Genomic DNA, 23,953 nt, shown 5'->3' with positions numbered 1-23,953 from the left:
TCATACTTCTCTATGACGCTAGGTGTCACTGCCTCCCCGCGGGAACACTGTCCCGTGCTGAAAACATGATTACAGTGCGGGAGTAGTTCCGCGGAGAGGCAGTGACACCTAGCGTCATAGATAAGTATTATGCTAGGAGCCCGGCTCCCTGCACGGTGTTCGGTCCAGGACATGCGGACTGTATATCACGGACCGAACATGGTCGTGTGCATGGGACCTTAGTGTAATATATTATAGAAGCCCAATTTCAAAAATGATTTTTAATACCGAAATGTTGGCCTACTGAAAAGTATGTACAGTATATGCCCTCAATACTTGGTCGGGGGATCCGACTCAGCATGAATTACTGCATCAATGCGGCGTGGCATGGAGGAGATCCGCCTGTGGCACTGCTGAGGTGTTATGGAAGCCCAGGTTGCTTTGATAGCGGCCTTCAGCTCGTCTGCATTGTTGGGTCTGGGGTCTCTCCTCTTCCTCTTGACAATAACCTAGAGATTCTCTATGGGGTTTAGGTCAGGAGAGTTTGCTGGCCAATCAAGCGCAGTGATACTGTGGTTATTACTCCAGGTATTGGTACTTTTGGCAGTGTGGGCAAGTGCCAAGTCCTGCTGGAAAATGAAATCAGCATCTCCATAAAGCTTGTCAGCAGAGGGTAGCATGAAGTGCTCGAAAATTTCCTGCTAGACGCTGCGCTGACTCTGAACTTGATATAACACAATTAATAATTTGCAGGAATTCATGCAAAACTCTTCTCTTTCCTCTTTCTAACAATTTAAATGCCGCGGTCGCCATTGACCGCAGCATTTAATGAGTGGGATCCCGCTCGTTACTCTGAAGTGTCTGCTGTAACATACAGCCGACAGCGGCATCGTATGGAGCGGGATCACTCCGTGAGCCCGCTCCATACTTCCTCTACCCGACTTTGGCGTATGGATATCTCAAATGTCAGGAAGGGGTTAATCTAATTTTCTGACACTAAATTTTGGGTTTTCATTAACAGTTAGCCATAATCATTAACGTTAAAAGACAAAAATGCTGGAAATAGATCACGGTGTGTAATTAATCTATAGAATATATGCGTTTTAATTTTTGAATTTAATTACTGAAATAAATTTACTTTTTGAAGGTATTCTAATTCCTTGAGAAGGACTAGTATAAGATCACGCTGTGTTGCTGGGCAGGGAAGGGGGATAAGCTGTATGCTGATTGGACAGCGTCATAGAGAAAACATTACACCGCCCTGAGTGAAAAGAAAGAGTCACCTCCTATTTGGCTATTAGGGCCACATTAGCATATTTAGAAAAATGCTCATAACTTTGCAAATAATAAACATTTAAAAAAACCAAAAACAACAATCACACTGTAGGTATCGGCAGTAAAGCGCCTATTAGATTAGATAGGAGATTTAAAAAAAACTGGTGACAGTCTCTTTAAGGCTGTGTTCACACAGAGTTTTTTGCAGGAGGAAAATTCCTCCTGCAAAAACTGCTCCAGACTGTTTTTGCACAGTGGTTTGACAAAAACTCGTCCAAACACTCGTCGAGGTGTTTTCTTTTTCCTCTTTCTGACTGATTGAAATGGGGTTTTGGAAGCGGAAACCGCCTCAAGATGGGTCATGACACTTCTTTTTACCGCGACGCGTTTTTTTTTACTCGCGGTAAAAAAAACTCGTCCAACTCCCATTGAAATCAATGGGAGGCATTTTCGGGCGGTTTTTGAGGAGTTTTGCGGCGCGGTTTCAGCGTCAAAAAACTCGTAAAAAAACTCTGTGTGAACAGGGCCTAAGTCTCTGCATTGTGGCTTCCATTTATAACAGAAGCCATGCCACAGTGCGGGATCTGCTGCCCAACTGGCCCTATTGACTTACGTTTCGCCAAGTTGTCTGTAGTTTTGCATGCAGTTCTATTTTTGTCAAATTTTATAGGAAATCTGTGACGGAGGAGCTTCCTAAGGCAGATGTGAACACAGCCTTATGTGTAATTTAGTGTGTTTTATATACCAAACCAATGCAGTACTTTGTGGAGAAAGTGATAGAATATAAATATAAGAGAATGTAAACGTTCAGCGCATCAAGACTAGTGGGAGGGGCTATCACTATTTAATGCACTCTCTTTCTGCAGCATTTCTTGACCTGTCTGCGTCCTGCTGGGAACATGTTTTCACCCACCCACTTAGTAAGTATGGCCTTTTCTGTATGTTCACACAGTTTTTGCAGGCAGAAAATTCTGCCTCAAAATTCTGCCCGGAATTTTGAGGCAGATTGTTATCTGCCTGCACGCCGGTTTTCACGACTGTTTTCGCCCACAGCCATTGAGCGCCGCAAGCAAAAAAAACTCAGCGAAATACGCTTTCTCTGCCTCCCATTCACGTCAATGGGAGGTCAGAGACGTAAACGCCCGAAGATGGGGAATATTGCTTCTTTTTCCCTGCGAGACTGTTTTTCCGGCTCCCATTGAAATCAATGGGAGGCATTTTCGGTCGTTTTTAGGTGCGTTTTCCAATGTGGTTTCCGCAATCCAAAAAACTCCGTGTGAACTGGCCCTTAGACTCTCAGCGATCACTGTAATCTGCAGGGAAACTAGGCCGAATGTGTTACATTTTCCTGCAGTGCTACCACATGTGATGCGTCCATACTAAGAATTTTTTATTTAAAATTCCTCTCGATGTTTTGTTAAATATTGTTCTTTCTAGCCAACTCTGTATGGCTTTGCCATTCCACATGTGTCGCTTCTACATAATTATCTATACTCTGCATTGTGAAATATTGGGGAGTTATGAATGCATACATATTTACTTCTGTACATACATACATGTGGAGACCTACCACAGAAAAGTGCTCAGATTTTTTTAGTGTCAGTGTCAAAGCACATTTAGTGACACGGGCAGAATAGAAAGGAGTGCTATTAATTATAGTCCTGGTATCTGATTTACTCAACATTAACCCTTCTACTTCTTGAGATTTCATGCACTGAGATCGGAGTACAAACAATATTGTTTTGCTGGCTCCATGCCCAAACATGTAGGACTTGGGATTGGCACAGACAATAGCAATGTGCTTCCATAAAACCGTGGCAATATGCAAAGACTAGTCCTGAAAATACATGCACTTCCTAGGTTTGGTACGAGTATTGTTTATCTTCACACTAATGTTTATATATTAATTTCTGTACTTCATTAGTTATTACTTTATATTTTTTGGTGTTTTAAGAGGGGTTCACTTAGGAGAGAGAGGATAGCATTTCAGATACAACCTCTAGGTCAGAGCTAAGTGGCTGCTACTATTGTAAATAGTACAACTGTATGCTCTTGTAACAAGACTTGCATATTTAAAGAGGTGAAATGTAATCCTCATTTAGGCTGCGTTCACATCTGCGTCGGGACTCCGTTCATGGGTTCCGTCAGACCTTTTTACCGAATCGATACCGTAATCGACTGCCATAGATTCAGTCAAAACGTCAGAACCCTTACACAACGGTGACAAATGGAAACCATTTGCATCGGATCCGTCACCATTGAATTCAATGGTGATGCAAACGGAAACCTATGGTTTCCGTTTGTTTGGATCCGTTCATGGGTTCCCCTGATGGAAAGCTCAGACAGAACGCATGAATAGAGCCCCGACGCAGATGTGAACACAGCCTTACATAGTGCTGTTTACATGTATCTACAGTCCACAATGATACCAATGATGTATAAAATACAAATGGTTCTCATATACTTCTCAATTTAATTGTCTTTTATAACCGCTATCCACCCATGAATATAGTTTATATCTTGCATTCGTTTTAATTTCCTCTGGGCATTCAGGTTTTTTCGCATATTAAAGAAATATATACAAACAAAAAAGCAAACCTGTTTAGTGGTTAAATATTAAATTTCTCTGTTCAATCCCCCAAAACATAATTTCTCAATTGGAATCCGATAAAAATAAAAACTTCTATACGTAGATATTGCTGTCACATACTTATTATGGTGCCCCTCTGTGTTCTTTTTGATTCCCTCTCAGAACAACCACCTAATGTGTCCAGTCCTGGTGGTCACACATGCTGAGTAGCTCCGTTCCACCAGCTGGATCCTCTTGTACATGGGCAGCGAAGTGATTCCTGCTATTGTGCAGGCCAGCCAATAAGTATCAGCACACTGAATGCATTAAGCTGGCCATACACGTTGTACGGACAATTGTTGGGCCAACCGCTATTTCTGCTGACTTCCCCCATACACCTGTATGATCGACTTGGCCGAACGCACATGTGTTTTCAATAGCGAGAAAAACGCTGCCAGACTCCTCTGGCAGCAGCTTATCTAGTAACGAACAAAAGTAACGGTCATGTTGAAATACAACATGTCCGACCCTGACATCTGCCATCGGGGGGGGGGGGGGGAGAGTCTGGACCCTGCCATACACATTAGATGATCTGCCGGGTTCGGCCGACCTACAGCTAACGTGTATAGCCAGCTTTAGGTGGATGTTCTGAAAGGGAATCTAAAGAGCACCAGGGGGTGCCATAGCAAGTTTGCCATAAATGTCCAATAGATTCTGGTCCCACTCCTATCTCTCAAACCTGACCCCCTGTCCTACCTGCTGTCGCTGGGCTCCAGCCACTGAGTTATGAGGTGGCTGGGTTTTCCAGGAAACAGTCCAGCACGTTTTGATAATCTGTTTTTGGAACTTCCATAGAAGTGAATGGAAGTTACGGAAACTGCGTAGCACATTATGGTATATCCTTACCTTAGACTTTAAAGTAATACTTAAGAATATGCAAGAAGTGAACACTCTCCCCTTGGCTTATGACACTCTGAATACTGCACTGCACTAGGAGATAAAAAAAAAAAAAAAAAGTGGGTATCTGAGGTGCGCCCAAAAATGCAATCCTTCAGCAGCAGACTTGGAACATTACTTGTGGTCATGCCGAGAGATGCAGACATTTTGAGACCGTGCGAATCTTTTTGAGGCGCAAAAAATATCTGTGCATCTAAGAAACTTCTCTGTTTGATAGACTGCTGCAGAAAAAAAGGAGTTGTGCCATTGGATCACACCATGTTCCCCAACACCGTAGATTTCTGACAAATTTTTCATACCTCTTAAAAAATTAACCTGTTCAGAACCAGGCACCGTTTAGCCATTTTTAGTACTTGTTAGACTGGGTTCCCACGTAGCGTAAACACTGCAGAATTTCCGCAACGGAATTCTGTTCGGAAATTCCACAGCATTCATAGTCGCAGCAAAGTGAATGAGTCGCAGTGAAATGCTCATAAATTGACCTGCGGTGTGGATTTTAAATCCGCAGCATGTCCATTATGCTGTTTTCCTGTTGTGGGTTTTCCCCATTGAATTCAATGGAGATGTAAAACCTGCAACAAATAGCCAAATGTTGCGAATTTTGCGGTGGAATCGCAGCACTTTCGCTGCAATCTCAACTCAGAAGAAAAACAAAAGACTTAGGGCGGATTTACACGAGCGTGTGCGTTTTGCGTGCGCAAAAAACGCTGCGTTTTGCACGCGCAAAAGGCACTTAACAACAGCTCCGTTTGTCATCACCATATGATGCGTGGCTGCGTGATTTTCGCGCAGCCGCCATCATTATGACACTCTGTTTGTATGTTTGTAAACAGAAAAACACATGGTGCTTTTCTGTTTTCATTCATACTTTTTACTGCTGTTGCGCGAGTCCCGCGCGTCCCACGGAAGTGCTTCCACGTGCTGCGCGTGATTTTCACGCACCCATTGACTTCAATGGGTGCATGATGTGCGAGAAACGCAGAAATATAGGACATGTCGTGAGTTTTACACAGCGGACACACGCTGCGTGAAAATCAGACTGTCTGCACGTCCCCATAGACTAATATAGGTACATGCGAGGCACGTGAAAATCACGCGCGTTGCACGGACGTGTATCACGTTCGTGTAAATCCGCCCTTATACTCGCAACCCAGGCGATGTCATAACGACGCTTTCCAATGTTCTTCTTCCAGCCTGGCGTCCTGGTATGACGTTTCATCCCATGTGACTGTTGCAGCTGTCGCATGGGCTGTAGTGTCCTCCCGGGAGATCGGACTGCACGTCAACGGAGGGTCATGTCGCCAGGTTTCTTATATGGACCCCCTTGATGTCACTGTCCATATATGGTTAGTGACGCCGGGGACTTCTCCAGGCGATGAATCCCCTGCCAGTGCGGGTCGGGGATTGTGCTCCAGGATAACCCCTTGACATCACTGTCCACATATCATGCTGGGGCTTCTCCAGGAGTGGAATCCGGCCAGAGCGGGGTCTGGTCGCTGGGGATTCTTCTCCTAGAGGGAGCTACAGTGGCGCTATCTACAGGGGATGGGGGGTTGCCATCTACAGGCAGGGGGTTGCTATCTACATGGAGGGGTGCTATCTACAAGACAGGAGCCCCCGGCCAGAGATCTTGCGATGCTCTGGCCGGGGATACCATTGTTGAAAGCCCTGACTTCACTGTCCTTATACGGACAGTAATGTCAAGGGCTTCCCCGGGCTTAGCGCTCAAAGTAGCGCTGCGTGTGGGGAGTCCTCGGCCAGGATAAAGTTTTTACCGGCTGTTACAAGGTTTGTTTCCTGAAAAACGTTTGGTAAACACTGATTCATTGACTTCTATGGGAGCCGTGTTGCCATGACAATGGCCAAAAATAGCACGTCCTATTTTTTGACGGCCTGTAATCACGGGCCGTTTAAAAAAACAAAAAACGGCCGTGTAAATACACCCATAGAACTTCAGTGTTCTGAAAACGTTCGTTAAAAAAACGTCCGTCACACGGCTGTTTTTCAATGTCGTGTAATGTAGCCTTAGGCCTCATGCCCACTTTAGTTATTTTCTTCAGGGTGCTATCCGGTTTTAAAAAAAAAAAATAATGCATGCCCTACTTTTGTCCATCGTTCATTGACCAAGGGGCCCATTGAAGTCTATGGGTCCGTAAAAATACGGAAGGCATCTGTGTGCCGTCCGTTTTTAACGGTTCCATTGCTATACAGCGGCGTGGCGTGCCAAAGTTCCCTGCATTCAACACACAAGATGGATTTTAGCGAACCATTTAAAACGGAAGCACAACATCCGTTTAAAACAGAGCAACGTAACGGATGCGGAGTGACAACGAAAACCACACGGATGTCACAACGGAGACACAGATCCTTTTTAAATGGACGTGAAAACGGTGAAGGATGTGTGCATGAGGCCTAAGTATTGGTAAATATGGTAAATTCATCTGTCTCTGTTTGTAATCCATCTGTTCATTATAGGGGTTGTTTAGTATATGTAAGGCTAGGTTCACACAGGGTGGATACACGTCAATGGACGCCTTGTGCGCCACAGGGAATTCCGGCCGAAAAACCGCACCAAATTGTGGCTGTGATTGGCTGCAGCAGTTACATAAAATGAAACGAAAAAAAACACAGAATTCCAGGAGATTTGCACTCGACGAAAAATCATAGAATTCTATAGTAGTATAAGACTATATATATATTTTTTTTTCTGAGCTGGGTTTTTGAGCGTTTTCTACCGCAAAAAAAATGCAACATGCTATTTTAATTAAATGGGGAAAACCCGAAACAAGTAATCAGAATTTACGCAAATACGATTGACATGCCGCGTATTAAATAAAGGCACCACAGGTCAATTTCTGAACTCTTTTTTTTCCGCTCAGCATTTACGCAGCACGTGGATGAGATTTGTTGAAATCTCATCCACTTTGCTGCTACTGTATTATGCTGTGGATTTTCCGCAACCGATTGAGTTGCGGAAAATCTCCAGTATTTACGCTACATGTGAACTCACCCTAAGGGTATGTTCACACGCTTAACCAAAAATGTCTGAAAATACGGAGCTGTTTTCAAGGGAAAACAGCTCCTGATTTTCAGACGTGTTTTTTTTAAGCCACTCGCGTTTTACGCTGCGTTTTTTTACGGCCGTTTTCAAGGAGTGACATGCACTTCTTTTTTCGCGGCCGCTTTGAAAAACGGCCGCGTAAGAAAAAAACCTCCCATCGGAACAGAACGCTGTTTTTCCCACTGAAATCAATGGGCAGATGTTTGGAGGCGTTCTGCATCCGATTTTTCGTCCGTTTACGGCCTAAAAAACGGTCGAAAATAAACCGTGTGAACATACCCTAAGGGTCAGTTCGCACGTTGCATAAATGCCCCAGAAAAACCACAGTAAATACAGTAGCAGCAAAGTGGATGAGATGAAACAAATCTCATCCACACGCTGTGTACATACTGAGCGGAAAAAATGCTCGGAAATTGACCTGCAGTGCGGAATTTTACTCTGCAGCATGTCCATTGTATTTGCATAAACGCTGCTTATTTGTTTGCGATTTATGCAGTAGGTTCGCAGCGATCCCGCCGCAAAAAACGCATCTCAGAAAAAAATAAATCGCATACTTAACCAGAAGTCTGTGTTCCTCCCTCCAGCGTGGCCTCCTGTGATGAAGTTGCATCCCATTTGACCGCCGCAGCCAATCACAGGCTGTAGCGGCGATCACATGGGATAAAACATCGTCCCAGCAGGAGGCCGGCCTGTATGACGTCAGAGGGCCAGCCTCCTGAGACGATACTACATCCCATGTGACCGCCGCTGCAGCCAATCACAGGCTGCAGCGTTCTCCTGGGATGAAACGTCATACCAGGAGGCCGGCCTGCTAGCAGGCCGGTTAATGCAGCAGTTTTCTGCAGCGGACGTTCTGGGCGATAAACTGCACCACAGTTTGGTGCAGTTTTTCTCCCGGAATTTCCTGCGGCACACAGGTCGGATATGCTGCGTGCTTTTATGCAGCTTATCCGTCCCATGTGAACCCAGCCGGAGTGTGCCCGAACAAGTGCAGTTTTTTTGTTTAGGCTTTTTTAAGCCAAAAAACAAAAATGTGTATGATAAATGGAGAGAAAGTAAAGACTGTGTTCAGATGCTCCGTTAGGTTAAAAATGGCTGACAAATTAGTGCAGAATGCAGCGCTGTTTTGTCCGGTAAAATAATGGACACCATTCTAGGCAATGGGGTCCGTCGGGCGCCATTGGGGTCAATCATGCGATGAATCAGTCACTGCCGTCACTTTCCTTGTTCTCATCCTATGACAGAGCAGAACAACGGAAATGACAAATGCAGATGTGAACACAGCTGAAAGGACAGATTCAACTTCTCCTTTTTTTTTTTTTTTTTTTTTTTTTTTTTTTTTTAATCCCCTTCTGGTTTTGGCTTCAAAATCTTCTTCAAAAAACCTGCACGTTTATGGGCAGCCCAAAGCTATAAGACTTAAAGGGGTTTGCCCATGAAGGACATTTATGACATATCCACAGGATATGTCATGAATGTCAGATACGGGTCCCACCTATCTCTAGAACAGGGCCCCCTAATCCCCCTTCTAGCTTTTTGTGCTCCCGCTGCCTCCCGGACACTTACTGATTACATGGTCAGGAGTTACGGAAACAGCGTAACTTGCTGAGCTACGCTGTTTCCGTAAGTCTCAAAGAACAGAATAGTAGTTATGGAAACCGCATAGCTTGCATGCTACGCTGCTTCTGTAACTGACATTCACTCCTATGGGAGTTACGGAAACAGCGTGGCTCAGCGAGTGACGCTGTTTCCGTAACTCCCAACCATAAAGTCAGGAAGTGGCCGGGAGGCAGCGGGAGCACAAAAAGCTAGAACGGGGTTTAGGGGGCCCTGTTCTAGAGATAGGTGGGACCTGCATCTATATGACATTCATGACATATCCTGTGGACATTGAGCCAAAAATAGGACATTTTTGAAGCAGCACAAGTCCTGAGTTCCTGGTGCGGCGCACGCTGTCAAGCCAGGCAAACCTTCTCTGGCATAATGTCATTTCCAACAAAGCAGTAGGACAACCGCACACGTCTCAATCTTAAAAAAGGTTTTATTGTCAAAACATCTTGCGACAAACAGGCAACGTTTCACCCGCAGTGAGTGAAGGGTCTTTCTCAAGCTTCATGGGAAACCCCTTTAAACCCAGAGCTTGTTTCCTGGCTTAGATAAATGGCTCCCATTAGTGTCCGGTTATAGTTGCTTTGGCTCTAACAAACCTTTTGTCTTTTCACTCAAGTGTGTGTGTGTGTGTGTGTTTTTTTTCTGTGTGCCTCTTCAGTAATAGTTCAGTGCTTATATTTTAAATTTAGCAGTAAGGCATTGGTACGCTTTGTGGTGGTTTATGTGATAACTGGTAATCTTTTAAAGTGGCTGAGTGCATGAGTTTCCTTGGCTGTGACCTTGAGCAGATTTATAGCAGTGCTTATACTGCCCTCATGTGGCTTCTATGCTGCATGTAAAGAATAAGTCTAGTGGGAAAATATTATAGTGAGGGAGAAATCTAACGAAAAAGTTCCAGAATATTCTCAATAACGCTGATTTGAAAATCATGTTCAGTTTAATTAGAATAAATTGTTGATCACTGGTCACCTTGTATATGATGTTCGTTATTTTATGCTTGCATTCTACTACTATTAGGGTATGTTCACACAGACTATTTTCAGCCGTTTATCGGGCCGTAAACAAATGAAAATGTGGGGGCATTTAACAGTTTTCATTTACGTTGTCTGCCAGTGATCAGCTTTACCGAATCCCCACACCCTCCACTTTGGTTCAAGGATAATGGGTATCCTTTCTCATGAACATCTAATCTCCAAGTATATCGTCACTGTCTATAGGCTTAAAGACTATGTACCCCTTTTGAAAGTGATTTATGTATTTTTTTTTAATAAAAAATGTCAGTCAGTGTGTTTGTTGCAACTTTCAAATTTAGTATTATTAAAAATAATTTTTACTTTTTGAGATAGAGCTGCTTTGTGTTGTATACAGAGCAGCTGTATCGTTCACTAAGGCCTGTATCCGTGTAGGTCAGTGGGACTGACGGGTTCAGTGTCAGCGGGTCCTGTGTGTCTCTGACACGTGGCATCCACCTGTAGTCTATCACATTTAAGTTATGAACTCTGTGGGCCTTTATTAATAATGGGAGTTTTTGTAAAGTTGATTGGTTCACTTCCACAGCCATCAAATCTAGCTATGCAGGCAGAACCTATGGGGGTTATAAACCCTGATGGTCCTTAATCTAATGGAAACCCACGACTCTAACTTGGGAGCATTGATGGCTCGGTGTGTTCTATGTGTAAAATAACCTCCCCATCTACACTATTTTAGCAAATGTACCATTTTTCAGTACTCGTACCCCTCGAACGCTAGGCAAGTCGTAGTTTTCCTTCCGTTGCTACCGGACACGTTCTCTAGTAGTTGTACACTCGGCGGTCGAGCATGCACGGTTTATCCCCGCTTGCTTCCTTTTGAATAGCTAGCTCGCCCTGTGCACTGAATATCGCATGTGTTCGGCATCCCCGTCCTAGCTGCACAGGGCAAGCATGCACAGAGAAGACAGCGGTTGCCAAGCACACAAGAAGAACCACCAATGAAGTAAATTACAATAAATATAGGACATGTAGATTTCTAGGTTGTACATATAAGGAGGGAGGTGCCTGTAGCCAGGAGGAGACACAGGTTGCTTCTGGCATCTGTAGTTCCCAAGTTACAATCGGTGGCCACGTGGTAGGTGCCACAGGACCACACAGTTTGCTCGGTGTTTGAAGACCGCTGCACAAACGGGAAAAGAGAAATTGAAATACATAGATGGGCAGTTTAAAGCAAGTTTATTTGTGCATGGGCAGTTTATTTTCAGAAGTTAAAGGAGTTGTCCTCTTTTTATTTATAGAATAGGAAATCATACAATCTCCTAATATACATGTATTTACAATTCTGGTAACGTATCATTCTTATACCTGTCTCTTCACCGTAGAATGGTATAGGCCATAGATTAGTTCTATGTAATGTATCCACAGGATAACTGAATATGAGTAAAGATGGCATCAGTCATGTAACACACACACACACACACACACACACACACACACACACACACACACACACACACACATCATGTGACCCCCTAGCATTCAGGTAGCAGCAGAGTTACATGACATATATGTGCTGGTTTAACACAGAGGACACATCCATGGGCTAAGTGAAAAGGACTAAACGTGGAAAAATGATAAACTGCTTCGTTGTTCGTGTATTTACTTGTAGAAAAAGGCTGCCTGTCACTGGGGGATGTTGTCATGTTCTTAATAAAGTTAACTATAAAAAAAAAAAAAAAAAAAAGCACCCAATACACAGAGGAGACTTTGTAAGAGCTGCTCCTACACACACTGACCGACATGAGATGCTGCTGTAGGTAGAAAGACTTTATACTCTTCCGTAAAATATTATTAACCTGTTAGATGCCTGACGCTAAAATTAGTCCAACCGTTATTCTATGGATGCATTACCATGGACTAAGGCTTTGTTCACCTCTGTGTTCCAGCAAAACGACGGGTCCGATGCACAACAAAGACAAACGGAAACCATGGGCACCGGATCCGTCACCATTGAAATCAATGGTGATGGAAACGAAAACCTCTGGTTTCCATCTGTTTCAGATTGTCTGTTCAGGGTCCCATTCTGACGGAAAGCTCAGACGGAACGTCAGAACGGGACCCCAACGCAAATGTGAACAAAGCCTAAGATGTGGGCTTTACCTTTTTTTTTTTTTTTATTTATTTATTTTGAGATAGAGGCTACCAAATGATTATAAGAATGTATGTGAGCAGAATTTCTAATGTGTATATTAGAAAACTGTATGATTTCCTATTCAAATAAATAAAAAAATAAAAACCGCTTATGGGAAAAACAATTGATTGTAGGATAACCTAATCTAAAAGCTAAAGTTGTCACTGGCATCGTTTAATATATGCATCATAATAATTACATTTTGTGATTTAATATTTTGCTTAATAATCAGTAACCGGGAAAACAATCTTATTTTTTATTTTAATTTAAAGGATTTGAACTTTTGTACCAGCCAGAGGTTGTGCGTCTCTACTTATCTATACTGACAGAAAGCCAAAACTACAACACGTTGGAAGCAGCAGCTGGAGCACTGCAGAATCTGAGTGCTGGAAACTGGACTGTAAGTGGCCACTTTACATATTTTATTCAGGGGCAGCCATTATTGACCTTCCATGACTGTCTCTTTAATCACACTGCGCTCGCTACTCCTAGACTTTTTGTTGTAATACATAATCTATTTTATCTATTGAGTGACAGCTGCAGTCAGTTGTAGCTCAATAGTTAAAATCAATTCTATAGTACTACAAAAAGTCTAGGTGGAGCCCTGGCCTAACCCTCTTAGAGTATGTTCACACGGAACATATTTTCGGGCCGTAAACGGCCGAAAAATCGGAGGCAGAACGCCTCCAAACATCTGCCCATTGATTTCAATGGGAAAACGGAGTTCCGTTCCGACGGAGCGTTTTTTGCTGCGTTTTCTTACGCGTGGCACAAAAAAACGTCTGAAAATCAGGAGCTGTTTCTTTTGAAAACCGCTTCGTATTTTGAGACGTTTTTGACTCTGCGTGTGAACATACCCTTACTTTCTGCTATAACCAGTTTTCAGTTCTATTTTGTTCTTTCAATAGTTATGAAATGATACCACAGCCTAATCTCTTCATGGGTATTCATGCCCTTGCTATAAAAGCTTGTATTGTTTGTCAAGGCAAACATTAGTAAATGGATTCTCTGTTTACTAGTAAGTTTACATGACTAGAATAATCTGTGCTTAGCCTATTCCCCCTAGACCATTGAGGTATTCAGCTAAGTATGCAGCAAATTGCTACATTTTAGAAGGCAATGTTTTGTTCTCTGAGGAAAGATGCCATATATTCCTACATAGGATATTTTTTTTAACTGGTTCTCCAGACAGATTTCAGAGCTCAATATATTCTTCATTTGTAAATGGTTGTGCAATGAAAGAATGTCTGGTGATTCTTTTGGTTTTGTTTACAATTGCAGTTGTGGGGCCACGGGCTCTACATTCTGACTCCCTGTATTCTACAGCATCTGCTCTGGGGACCCGAAATAAGGCTCTCAATGCAAGTCTGTCAAAGCCTCGATTTGAGTCTCCTAGATTTGCATTGAGAGGCCGACATCCGGTTTCTACAGTAGGCCCTGTTAAATTTGGGTCGTCGTAGTACAGATTACTCGACCCCACGACGTCCCGTCAAATACAGCTTCAGGTAGGTCAATAAACATAACTACATTACATTTTTTAACCGGAAGTAGGGCGGGGGATAACAACTGGAGTACTTCTTGTAAAAGAGCAGCAGTAATGAACGCAGTGTTTATATACAGTACTCAGTGTTCTATTTCACAAGTTTTCTCCACACATTGTCCTAATCTTAGAAATATTTTCTTCCCGCCTTTTCAGTGGTCTACCTATATCCGTGCTACAGTCCGTAAAGAGAGAGGCCTGCCAGTGCTGGTTGAATTGCTTCAGTCAGACTCTGACAAAGTAGTAAGGGCTGTTGCCATAGCTCTGAGAAATCTATCTATGGACCGACGCAACAAAGACTTGATTGGTACGTGCCTTTCCATTTCGTGGTACTATCCGTTATTAAATTCTTACATTTATTTGGGCACGTTATACAATATATAAATTGGTCAGTTGGAGCAACAATTGTGCCATGTGTAGAATTTCCAATCCTAAGGGGATTAGATCCATGAAAATGGGAGAGTCCTGGGAGCGGAAATATTTGACATGCTCTATACCACACGTGTCAAACCTGTGGCCCTCCAATTGTTGCAAAACTACAACTCTCAGCATGCCTTTAAAAGCATGCAGCAACCAGGGAATACTTGGGAGTTGTAGTTTTGCAACAGCTGGAGGGCCACAGGTTTGACACCACTGCTCTATACTAAATTTGCTTGTATATACAGAGCATGGAGACTAGTATGAAGTGTGTTTTATGGAGCTTTGTGTGTGGATCGTATCTACATAAATAATGCATCAGCAACATGCGGTTCCCATAGATATCTCCTGATATTTAGTAAGTGACACCAATGCAATGAATCTTAAAATGTCACCCGCTATAGGAAAATGTATTTTCTGTATATTATGTTGTTGTTGTTTGTACTTGAGAACATTTCTCTGCCTTCCGTAAGGTTATTTAGAAATTGCACCATTATTTGGCTGACTAAGTGAAAAGAGATTTCAGCTGTGGCTTGATGTAGAGAATATTTTTCATTTTTATGTGCATTACATTCCCATCAGATGAAAAGGTACTTGCCAGGTTTCCAAGCAACGCTAGGGAAGCCAAGGCTGACAATATAAATATTTAAGAGAATGGCTTGGAAAAGGGAATAGTCTCGAAATCCCATATTTTATAGTAAGTAAATATTTAATATTGATAATCGGGATGCAGAGATGTAAAGTGCATAAATAATGACTACATGAGCACGTTGCTTGAGATATTATTATAAAGTGTCTGGAAGTTTCAGAATGTTTATGACCTTGCGACATAAATTAAATGGCTTTGCTTCATTTGGTCCGCAGGCAATTATGCCATGGGACAGCTGGTCCGAAACTTGCCTGGAGGACAACAACGTCCTGCTAAGAATTTGGAAGAAGACACTGTGGTTGCCGTGCTGAACACTATCCACGAAATAGTCACAGATAGCTCTGAAAATGCCCGATCCCTCATCCAGACACAGGGGATTGAAAAACTAATCACTATAAATAAATCCAGGTGATTTCAAAAATACTTAAACTATTAAAGCACCATCAGATAGATGTCTCCTCAAAAAAATTAGTGGTTTCGTTCAATACCCATTGGTAGCGATGTCCTTTACATCTTTCTGAAGATAGCACATTTTTGTTCTTATGCCAGTAATCGCAGATTTCAATCCCTTTATAATATCAACAGTATATTTATTACGATCAAACAGTTAGATACTGTGGTTGGTCCAGACAAGGCATCTTTTCCCCATAATGTACAGAACTGCAAAAGTGACTTTGAAGATATGGACCAAAATGTTTTTTCAACAAAGAAATAAACGGTATTGGGGTTAGATTGTGTTTTAGGAGCCACTCTCGGTCGAGCCGTCAGTCCAGCTGACTGACAGAATCGACTTACAGCGACTATATGCAGCTTCTATGTAAAGTGGATACATGGATGCTGCATCTCGAAAATTATGCACATTTTTCTTTATAAATAAAAGAAACATGTTTACTATGACGAAATACATTCATTAAATAAAAAAAATGACATCAAAGCTTTACGTACGGTAACCTTTTAAAGTGTTCCTCCAGTGATCCACTAAAAACATATTAGGGTATGCATTTCAGTGTATAAATTAAAGTTTCTCATCTTGAATAAAAAAAATTAGTCCTATATGCTGTTTGGTATCCTCATTGACTTGCAGGATCCACACTTTCCAATATGGAGCAGAGTAGAAGGAGACTTAAATTACTGCCCTCCTGTACTATTCGGTTCTGTCATCTGCTGGAGCACATAGATAATAACTGCCTCAGCACTGATTTCAGCAGTGTGTAAGAATGTACTTAAAGAGGCTCTGTCACCACATTATAAGTGCCCTGTCTCCTACATAAGGAGATCGGCGCTATAATGTAGGTGACAGTAATGCTTTTTATTTCATAAAACGATCTGTTTTCACCACTTTATTAGCGATTTTAGATTTATGCTAATGAGTTGCTTAATGCCCAACTGGGCGTATTTTTACTTTAGACCAAGTGGGCGTTGTACAGAGGAGTGTATGACGCTGACCAATCAGCGTCCTGCACTCCTCTCCATTCATTTAGTCAGCGCATAGGGATCTTTTTAGATCCTTATGTGCTGTCTTATACTAACACGTTAACAATACTGAAGTGTTTAGACAGTGAATAGACATCCCGTGGATGTCTATTCACTGTCTAAACACTTCAGTATCGTTAATGTGTTCGTATAAGACAGCACATAAGGATCTAAAAAGATCCCTATGCGCTGACTAAATGAATGGAGAGGAGTGCAAGGTCATAAACAAAAGTACTGTAGATGAGGACCTAAGAACAATATTTTTTGTATTATTCACTGGAGGTAAAAATAACTATAATGATGCATGGTATCTTCTGCTACCTTATTTAGTCCGTCTCCAAGAGAGGTGAAAGCTGCCTCCCATGTCCTACAGATGATTTGGAGCTACAAGGAACTCCGAAATGCTCTTCAGAAAGAAGGTTGGAACAAAGCAAACTTCCAGGTAAAGACTCGTGCCTTGACAATATTTTTCATGATATTCCGCTGCACTTTGAGATTTAAGAACTGAGCTCAAGTACACTGAAGTAACACTTATAATATCATAGAGCAAACATTTTGGTACGATCAATGTGGTAGTATTCGTGGGATTTGTAAGCTCTTATTATGGCGGGTGGATTTCTTAATAATGTAGCCATTAGGGGTTTATCCACCACAGACCATTGTTTAGAACACAATCTCTACAAAAAAGTGTTGATTACAAGAGATCCACTGGCATGTCAGACCTTGTAAAAAAAAAAAAAAGCCTTTCTAATGTCCTCTTATTTTCTTTTTTTTTCTCCTAAAATGCAGACTATAAGTTTGTAATATTTAAAGATAACCAATGATAATTTGATCTACCCCCTTTTCCTTTAAACCTAGAGTTGACCATAGACATGAGGTTTTTGTCAGATTTCAGCAGTATTTTCTAGTATATCTACAGGACAGTCGGACTGGCCCCCTTGTCTCCTGTCGGGGGTAGCCGTGATCGAGTGTACTTTTATTTCAGCCCGTCCAATCCTGCACCCACAGTGGGTTCTGGCAGACACTTATCACGCTTTTTAGAAACATGGCCATTTGACTGAGCTAAATGGTATTTATTGGAGGAGTCCAGAAAGATAGCTGCAGGCCAAGTAAACTGTTGGCTGAAATATACTGTATCTTATACCTTTGGCCAGCCTAAACTTTATATTTTGTATTTTTTACCTTCAGTCTTGACTAACACTTGACATTTAGTTCACACTTGCGTTGTGAAATCCGTTACCCTGATCCGTTTTAGATCATAAAGAGAATAAAAACGGATCCGTTAAAAATCCCATTGAAATCAAAATAGTTGATGCAAACGGATTACAATCTGTTTCTATCCGTTTTACTCTGCACTTTTATCTCCGTAAAAAACAGATGACTAACACAACCGATGCTAACAAATGCACTTAAAAATCCCATTGATTGGGGCGTGGCCTGGCTGTTGACCGAGATGGCTGCATGAGTGCTTAGCTCCGACGCCTGAGATCATTTACAGCGACGATTTATACATCTAACACCTCAAAACAGTTTCTCTTCAGTACGAAGACAAGGACAGGATGCCTAAGAAGAAGAAGCCTTAGCCCAAACCGGAGAAAATGATGGATTTTTATTTCTCTCAAGCTTCGGAGCGGAGCCAAGATGGCTCAGACGCTGGCTCATGTGCTAGCTCCCTGTTGTCAGATCTTCCACCCTGTCCTCTAGACAAAAATCTTACGCCGGCACTGCCGAGACGCAGTACTTCAGCGTCTCCGTGTCCTCCAGTGATTCCTCTCCCTTCTGATCAGGGACAGAGTGGAGGGAATGTGAGAGATGCCAACACTGACTTACCTCAGCGACGCCATTCCAAGGAGTTTTCCTTATCCGCTCCGGCATCGCCATCTGCTACAAGCCCGGGGACACAAAGAATGCGTCTGCACTCTCCGTCTGTCCTCATATCTGAGGTAAGCAAAGATGATCTTCCGGGTTTGGGTGTTCTGGAGTCCTCAGACATATTCGATGGTATTCCTATTTCTGGTATGGTACTCACAGACTCCATAATGAAAAATATGTTGCAAGCTTTGAGATGCTCATTACAAACGGACATTGGCTATTTGATTAGCCCTATTCACGTGGCTGTTCAGGAGGTGCATCAGAGGGTTCATGCTGTGGAGTCGAAGATGGGAGATTTTGCACGCTCACACAATGATTTAATTGATGCGCATTACCAGTTGGATACAGAGGTGCAGTTTCTCCATACCAAAGTTGCGGATCTGGAGGACAGATCGAGAAGGAACAACATCAAATTTCGGGGTATACCTGAAAGTATAGCCCCACATGCGCTGGAGCAATTTATTCAGGCGTTCATGAAGATCATGCTTCCCACGTGTTTACCATCTGATATGCTTATTGACAGAGCACATAGAGTTCCTCGCCCTAAACATTTGGAGGAGTCTGTCCCTAGGGATGTGTTGGCTCGTATACATTTCTTCCAGACCAAAGAAAATCTAATGGCAGCGACAAGAAAGATGGCGAAATTACCAGAGCCTTATCGGCAGTTATTGCTGTTTACGGATCTATCAGTGGCAACACTTCAACTACGTCGACAATTAAATCCGGTTACTGCAGTCTTGAGAGAAAACGAGATTGTATATAAATGGGGATTTCCAGTCCGGCTAATTATTTCCAGAAACAACGGTCTTCATATTGTCAGAAATGTGGAAGAAGGCATGGCCTTATTGTGTAACTGGGACTTGCAAGTTCTGAATGCGTCTTCCTCACAACAACCACCAAGACACATGTCGGATGGATGGCAGTCCGTTAAACCCCGGAGACCGGACAAGATTTGAGGTTCCTAACCTTGATCTCAGGTGATCCAGTTTGCTATTTCATGCAGACTTGGTACTCAGGGACACTGTTTTCTACACACAAAGTCTTTTGGATAGCTATTATGCTATACTTTTTTGTTACTATGCTCTTAAGAGCATTAATTGCAAATTCATGTTTATTCTCATGTTTTATTGTCTGTATGTTCTTCCACGTGGTATGATACAGTGTTCAGATATGATGATGGCGCATTGCTATGCCAATTTATATGATGGGTGCACTTTGACAGTGCGCCTGATACTAGATATATTTTTAGTGTGTATAAATTTCGCTCTATTTTGTAATGGTACTTAAAATTCTTTCCTTAAATGTAAAAGGGTTGAATAGCCCACAAAAGAGGACATCTTTATGGTCTGAGGCAAAAACTTTATCGTGTGATATTGTCTGTGCTCAGAAGACACACCTTGTTCAGAAAGACGCGTTTAGTCTGAAACACCCAAATTTCCTATCTATTTTTTAGGCCCACTATCATTCTAAGTCTAGAGGGGTGCTTATTGCTATAAGGGATTCCCTTGCTTTCCAGCTTATCACTGAGGTCTCAGACCCATGGGGTCGCTTTGTTATATTGGTCTGCTCCATTTATAGTGTTGTTTATACTGTAGCGTCTATTTATGCTCCGAACAAAGGCCAAATTAGATTTGTTCATAAACTTTTGAGACGAGTGAATACGGTCAAACGGGAGATTTATAATCTGTTGGGATTTTAATACTATATCGGACTCTTCGGTGGATACAACTTCTGCCAGAGGAAATGATAGATCGTTAGGCAAAGTACTGTGGCAGAGGGAGTTGTATGATGTGGTGGAGAACTCATCATACCACGGAGCGAGATTATTCTTTTTTTCTCAGCATCACACAAAACCTGTTCAAGAATTGATATGTTTCTGGTAGACAAAGATAGCCTGTTAATCTCCCAAGCTTCAACAATTGAAACTATCATGTGGTTGGATCACGCCGCCATTACACTGACAGTGGAGGAGAGGTATAATTGCAACCAGACCTATTTATGGAGAAGAAATTCTTACATTATGTCTCATTTGAAATACCAACATATTTTCGAGAACGATTTAAACGAATATTTTGGGGGTAATGTTGATTCAGTATCTGACCCGTAGATTCTATGGAATGCACATAAAGCTTTCATAAGGGGAATGTTTATCAAGTTAGGTCATAGGGGCAAGAAATTAAGGAATGAACAGATCTCCAAGCTTCTTGCAGATATCAAAAGATTGGAGGTATTTAATAAAGCTCAGCAAACACGGGCACAAATAGATCAACTTTCGAATCTTAGACAACAACTTCGTACCTCTCTTTAATTTCGATATCAAAATAATCGAAAAAAAGATGAAAGCCAAATGCTTTTCTCAGAACGATAAAGCTACTAAACTCTTAGCTTCTCGTCTTAAAGTGCAGCATACTAGAAATAGAATTCCATTCCTGAGAAACAAAACTGATACTGGTAAATTATATAGCCCTAAGGATATTGCTAATGGATTGAAAGACTATTATAGCATGCTCTATGATTTACGCTCAGACCCCTTTTCTCTCCCAATAATAGAATCAGATATTCAACAATTCTTGTCCAAATCAAACCTTCGCAAATTGACTCCGGACCAATTAGAGACGTTAAATTCTCCCATAACATCAGATGAAATCTCCAGGGTTATTACTTTTCTTCCTTTCCATAAATCTCCTGGTCCAGATGGCCTTGCAAATGATTATTACAAAACACTTCATTCCATTCTTACTCCATACCTTCAGGGGGTTTTTGATAAGGCTATGTCATTAGGTTCCTTCCCGAAGGAAAATCAAGAGGCTTTAATAGTAACTTTGCCTAAACCAGGGAAAATTTTAGACCTATAGCACTGCTTAACTCGGACCTAAAAATATATGCAAAGTTATTGGCTGTTCGTTTGGCTCCTTTGATACCAGATCTGGTTGAACCTGATCAGGTTGGATTTGTTAAACACAGACAAGCTTCGGACAACACTAGATGTATACTAAACATCTTATTATTGTCTGAAGACAACATCTTTCGTCTCCCTCCAGGCTGCTGCTGCTACTACCGATCCGACGACTGGGACTTCTCATCGGCCTGGAGGGAGACGAAAGATGTTGTCTTCAGACGCAGGGATGAAGGACCTGTGGGCGGAAGTGACGTCACAGCGCGGTCTCGCGAGATCATGCTGCTCAGTGAATCTAGCTTGGGTGTAAGACAGAGAGGTGTATGATGCGGATTGGCCAGCGTCATACACCTCTTTGTCATACACCTCTTTGTCATACACCTCTTTGTCATACACCTCTTTGTCATACGCCTACTTGGTTGAAAATTAAAAAACGCCCAGTTGGGCATTAAGGACCTAATTTGCATAAATGTTCTAAACGCCATAACTTTGTTAAAAAACATCGTTCTTAACCGGTTAAGGACTAGGCTGTTTTACAGCTAAATGACCAGAGCAAATTTCACAATTTTGCTATGCGCTTCTTTAGATGACTATAACTCAGCAGGTGAATAAAGTTCATCTTTGAATTTTACACTCTTTTTAAAGGACAGATAGGGCTTTGTTTTAGTGGCATTTGTCAGTATATATCATTTTTTTTTTTCTCTAAAGTGGGCAAAATTGGAAAAAAATGCAAGAATTTAACAATTGCGTCGGTTTATGCTAGCATTTTTCACACACGGTATGAACCACGGCCAAAATTAATCTCCTTTCACATTCTTCCACTTCTCCCGTGCATGGGGATACCAAATATGTGAGCCTTATTCACTGTGCGGGCATGTGCCAGGGCTTGGCATAAAAGGAGGCTTTTTGGCCTTTTCGGTCCAGGAATTTTGCATTTGATTTTATAGCCGTATACTGTTTTCTGGGGGGCCTAATGCTGCTGAAACATTAGAAACACCCCATAAATGACTTCATTCACACAAGTAGACCCCACAAGGTTTCCTTCAAGGGGTTTATCATATTTTTAGCAAGTCCAGTTTTCTTCTGAAAGTTTCTTGAATAAGATGGAACAAAATAAAATCAGCACTTTTTTAGCAAATGCGTCAGTTTAGGCTAGTATTTTTCACACACGGTATGGACCACGGCCAAAATTCATCTCCTTTCACGTTCTTCCACTTCTCCCGTGCATGGGGATACCAAATATGTGTGCCTTATTCACTGTGCGGGCATGTGCCAGGGCTTGGCATAAAAGGAGGCTTTTTGGCCTTTTCGGTCCAGGAATTTTGCATTTGATTTTATAGCCGCATACTGTGTTCTGGGGGGCCTAATGCTGCTGAAACATTAGAAACACCCCATAAATGACTTCATTCACACAAGTAGACCCCACAAGGTTTCCTTCAAGGGGTTTATCATATTTTTAGCAAGTCCAGTTTTCTTCTGAAAGTTTCTTGAATAAGATGGAACAAAATAAAATCAGCACTTTTTTAGCAAATGCGTCAGTTTAGGCTAGTATTTTTCACACACGGTATAGACCACGGACAAAATTCATCTCCTTTCACATTCTTCCACTTCTCCCGTGCATGGGGATACCAAATATGTGTGCCTTATTCGCTGTGCGGGCATGTGCCAGGGCTTGGCATAAAAGGAGGCTTTTTGGTCCAGGAATTCTGCATTTGATTTTATAGCCGCATACTGTTTTCTGGGGGGCCTAATGCTGCTGAAACATTAGAAACACCCCATAAATGACTTCATTCACACAAGTAGACCCCACAAGGTTTCCTTCAAGGGGTTTATCATATTTTTAGACAGTCCAGTTTTCTTCTGAAAGTTTCTTGAATAAGATGGAACAAAATAAAATTAGCTTTTTTTTTTAACAAATGCGTCAGTTTATGCTAGCTTTTTCACACACAAAATGGACCACGGACAAAATTCATCGCATTTCACATTCTTCCTCTTCTCCCGTGCATGGGGATACCAAATATGTGTGCTTTATTCATGGGCATGTGCCAGGGCTTGGCATAAAAAGAGGCTTTTTGGCCTTTTCGGTCCAGGAATTCTGCACTTGATTTTATAGCCGCATACTGTTTTCTGGGGGGCCTAATACTGCTGAAACATTGGAAACACCCCATAAATGACTTCGTTCACACAAGTAGACCCCACAAGGTTTCCTTCAAGGGGTTTATCATATTTTTAGCAAGTCCAGTTTTCTTCTGAAAGTTTCTTGAATAAGATGGAACAAAATAAAATCAGCACTTTTTTAGCAAATGCGTCAGTTTAGGCTAGTATTTTTCACACACGGTATGGACCACGGCCACAATTGATCTCCTTTCACGTTCTTCCACTTCTCCCGTGCATGGGGATACCAAATATGTGTGCCTTATTCACTGTGCGGGCATGTGCCAGGGCTTGGCATAAAAGGAGGCTTTTTGGCCTTTTCGGTCCAGGAATTCTGC

At 42.1% G+C, this 23,953-nt stretch overlaps 1 protein-coding gene across 12 annotated transcripts in view; it reads left to right on the top strand.

Annotated features, from left to right (window-relative positions):
• Window positions 1-23,953, top strand: part of ARVCF (ARVCF delta catenin family member) — a 738,556-nt gene that overhangs the window by 698,677 nt on the left and 15,926 nt on the right. For all 12 annotated transcript variants that reach the window (XM_075832471.1, XM_075832494.1, XM_075832495.1 and 9 more), the window contains 4 exons: window positions 12,887-13,014; window positions 14,311-14,461; window positions 15,436-15,628; window positions 17,024-17,135. In XM_075832471.1, the coding sequence (XP_075688586.1) occupies window positions 12,887-13,014; window positions 14,311-14,461; window positions 15,436-15,628; window positions 17,024-17,135 (584 nt within the window). The remainder of the gene's footprint in view (window positions 1-12,886; window positions 13,015-14,310; window positions 14,462-15,435; window positions 15,629-17,023; window positions 17,136-23,953) is intronic.

This window comes from Rhinoderma darwinii, chromosome 1 (assembly GCF_050947455.1).
Source record: "Rhinoderma darwinii isolate aRhiDar2 chromosome 1, aRhiDar2.hap1, whole genome shotgun sequence".
Classification (NCBI taxonomy): Eukaryota; Metazoa; Chordata; class Amphibia; order Anura; family Rhinodermatidae; genus Rhinoderma; species Rhinoderma darwinii.
This window is presented reverse-complemented; position numbering and strand designations above follow the sequence as displayed.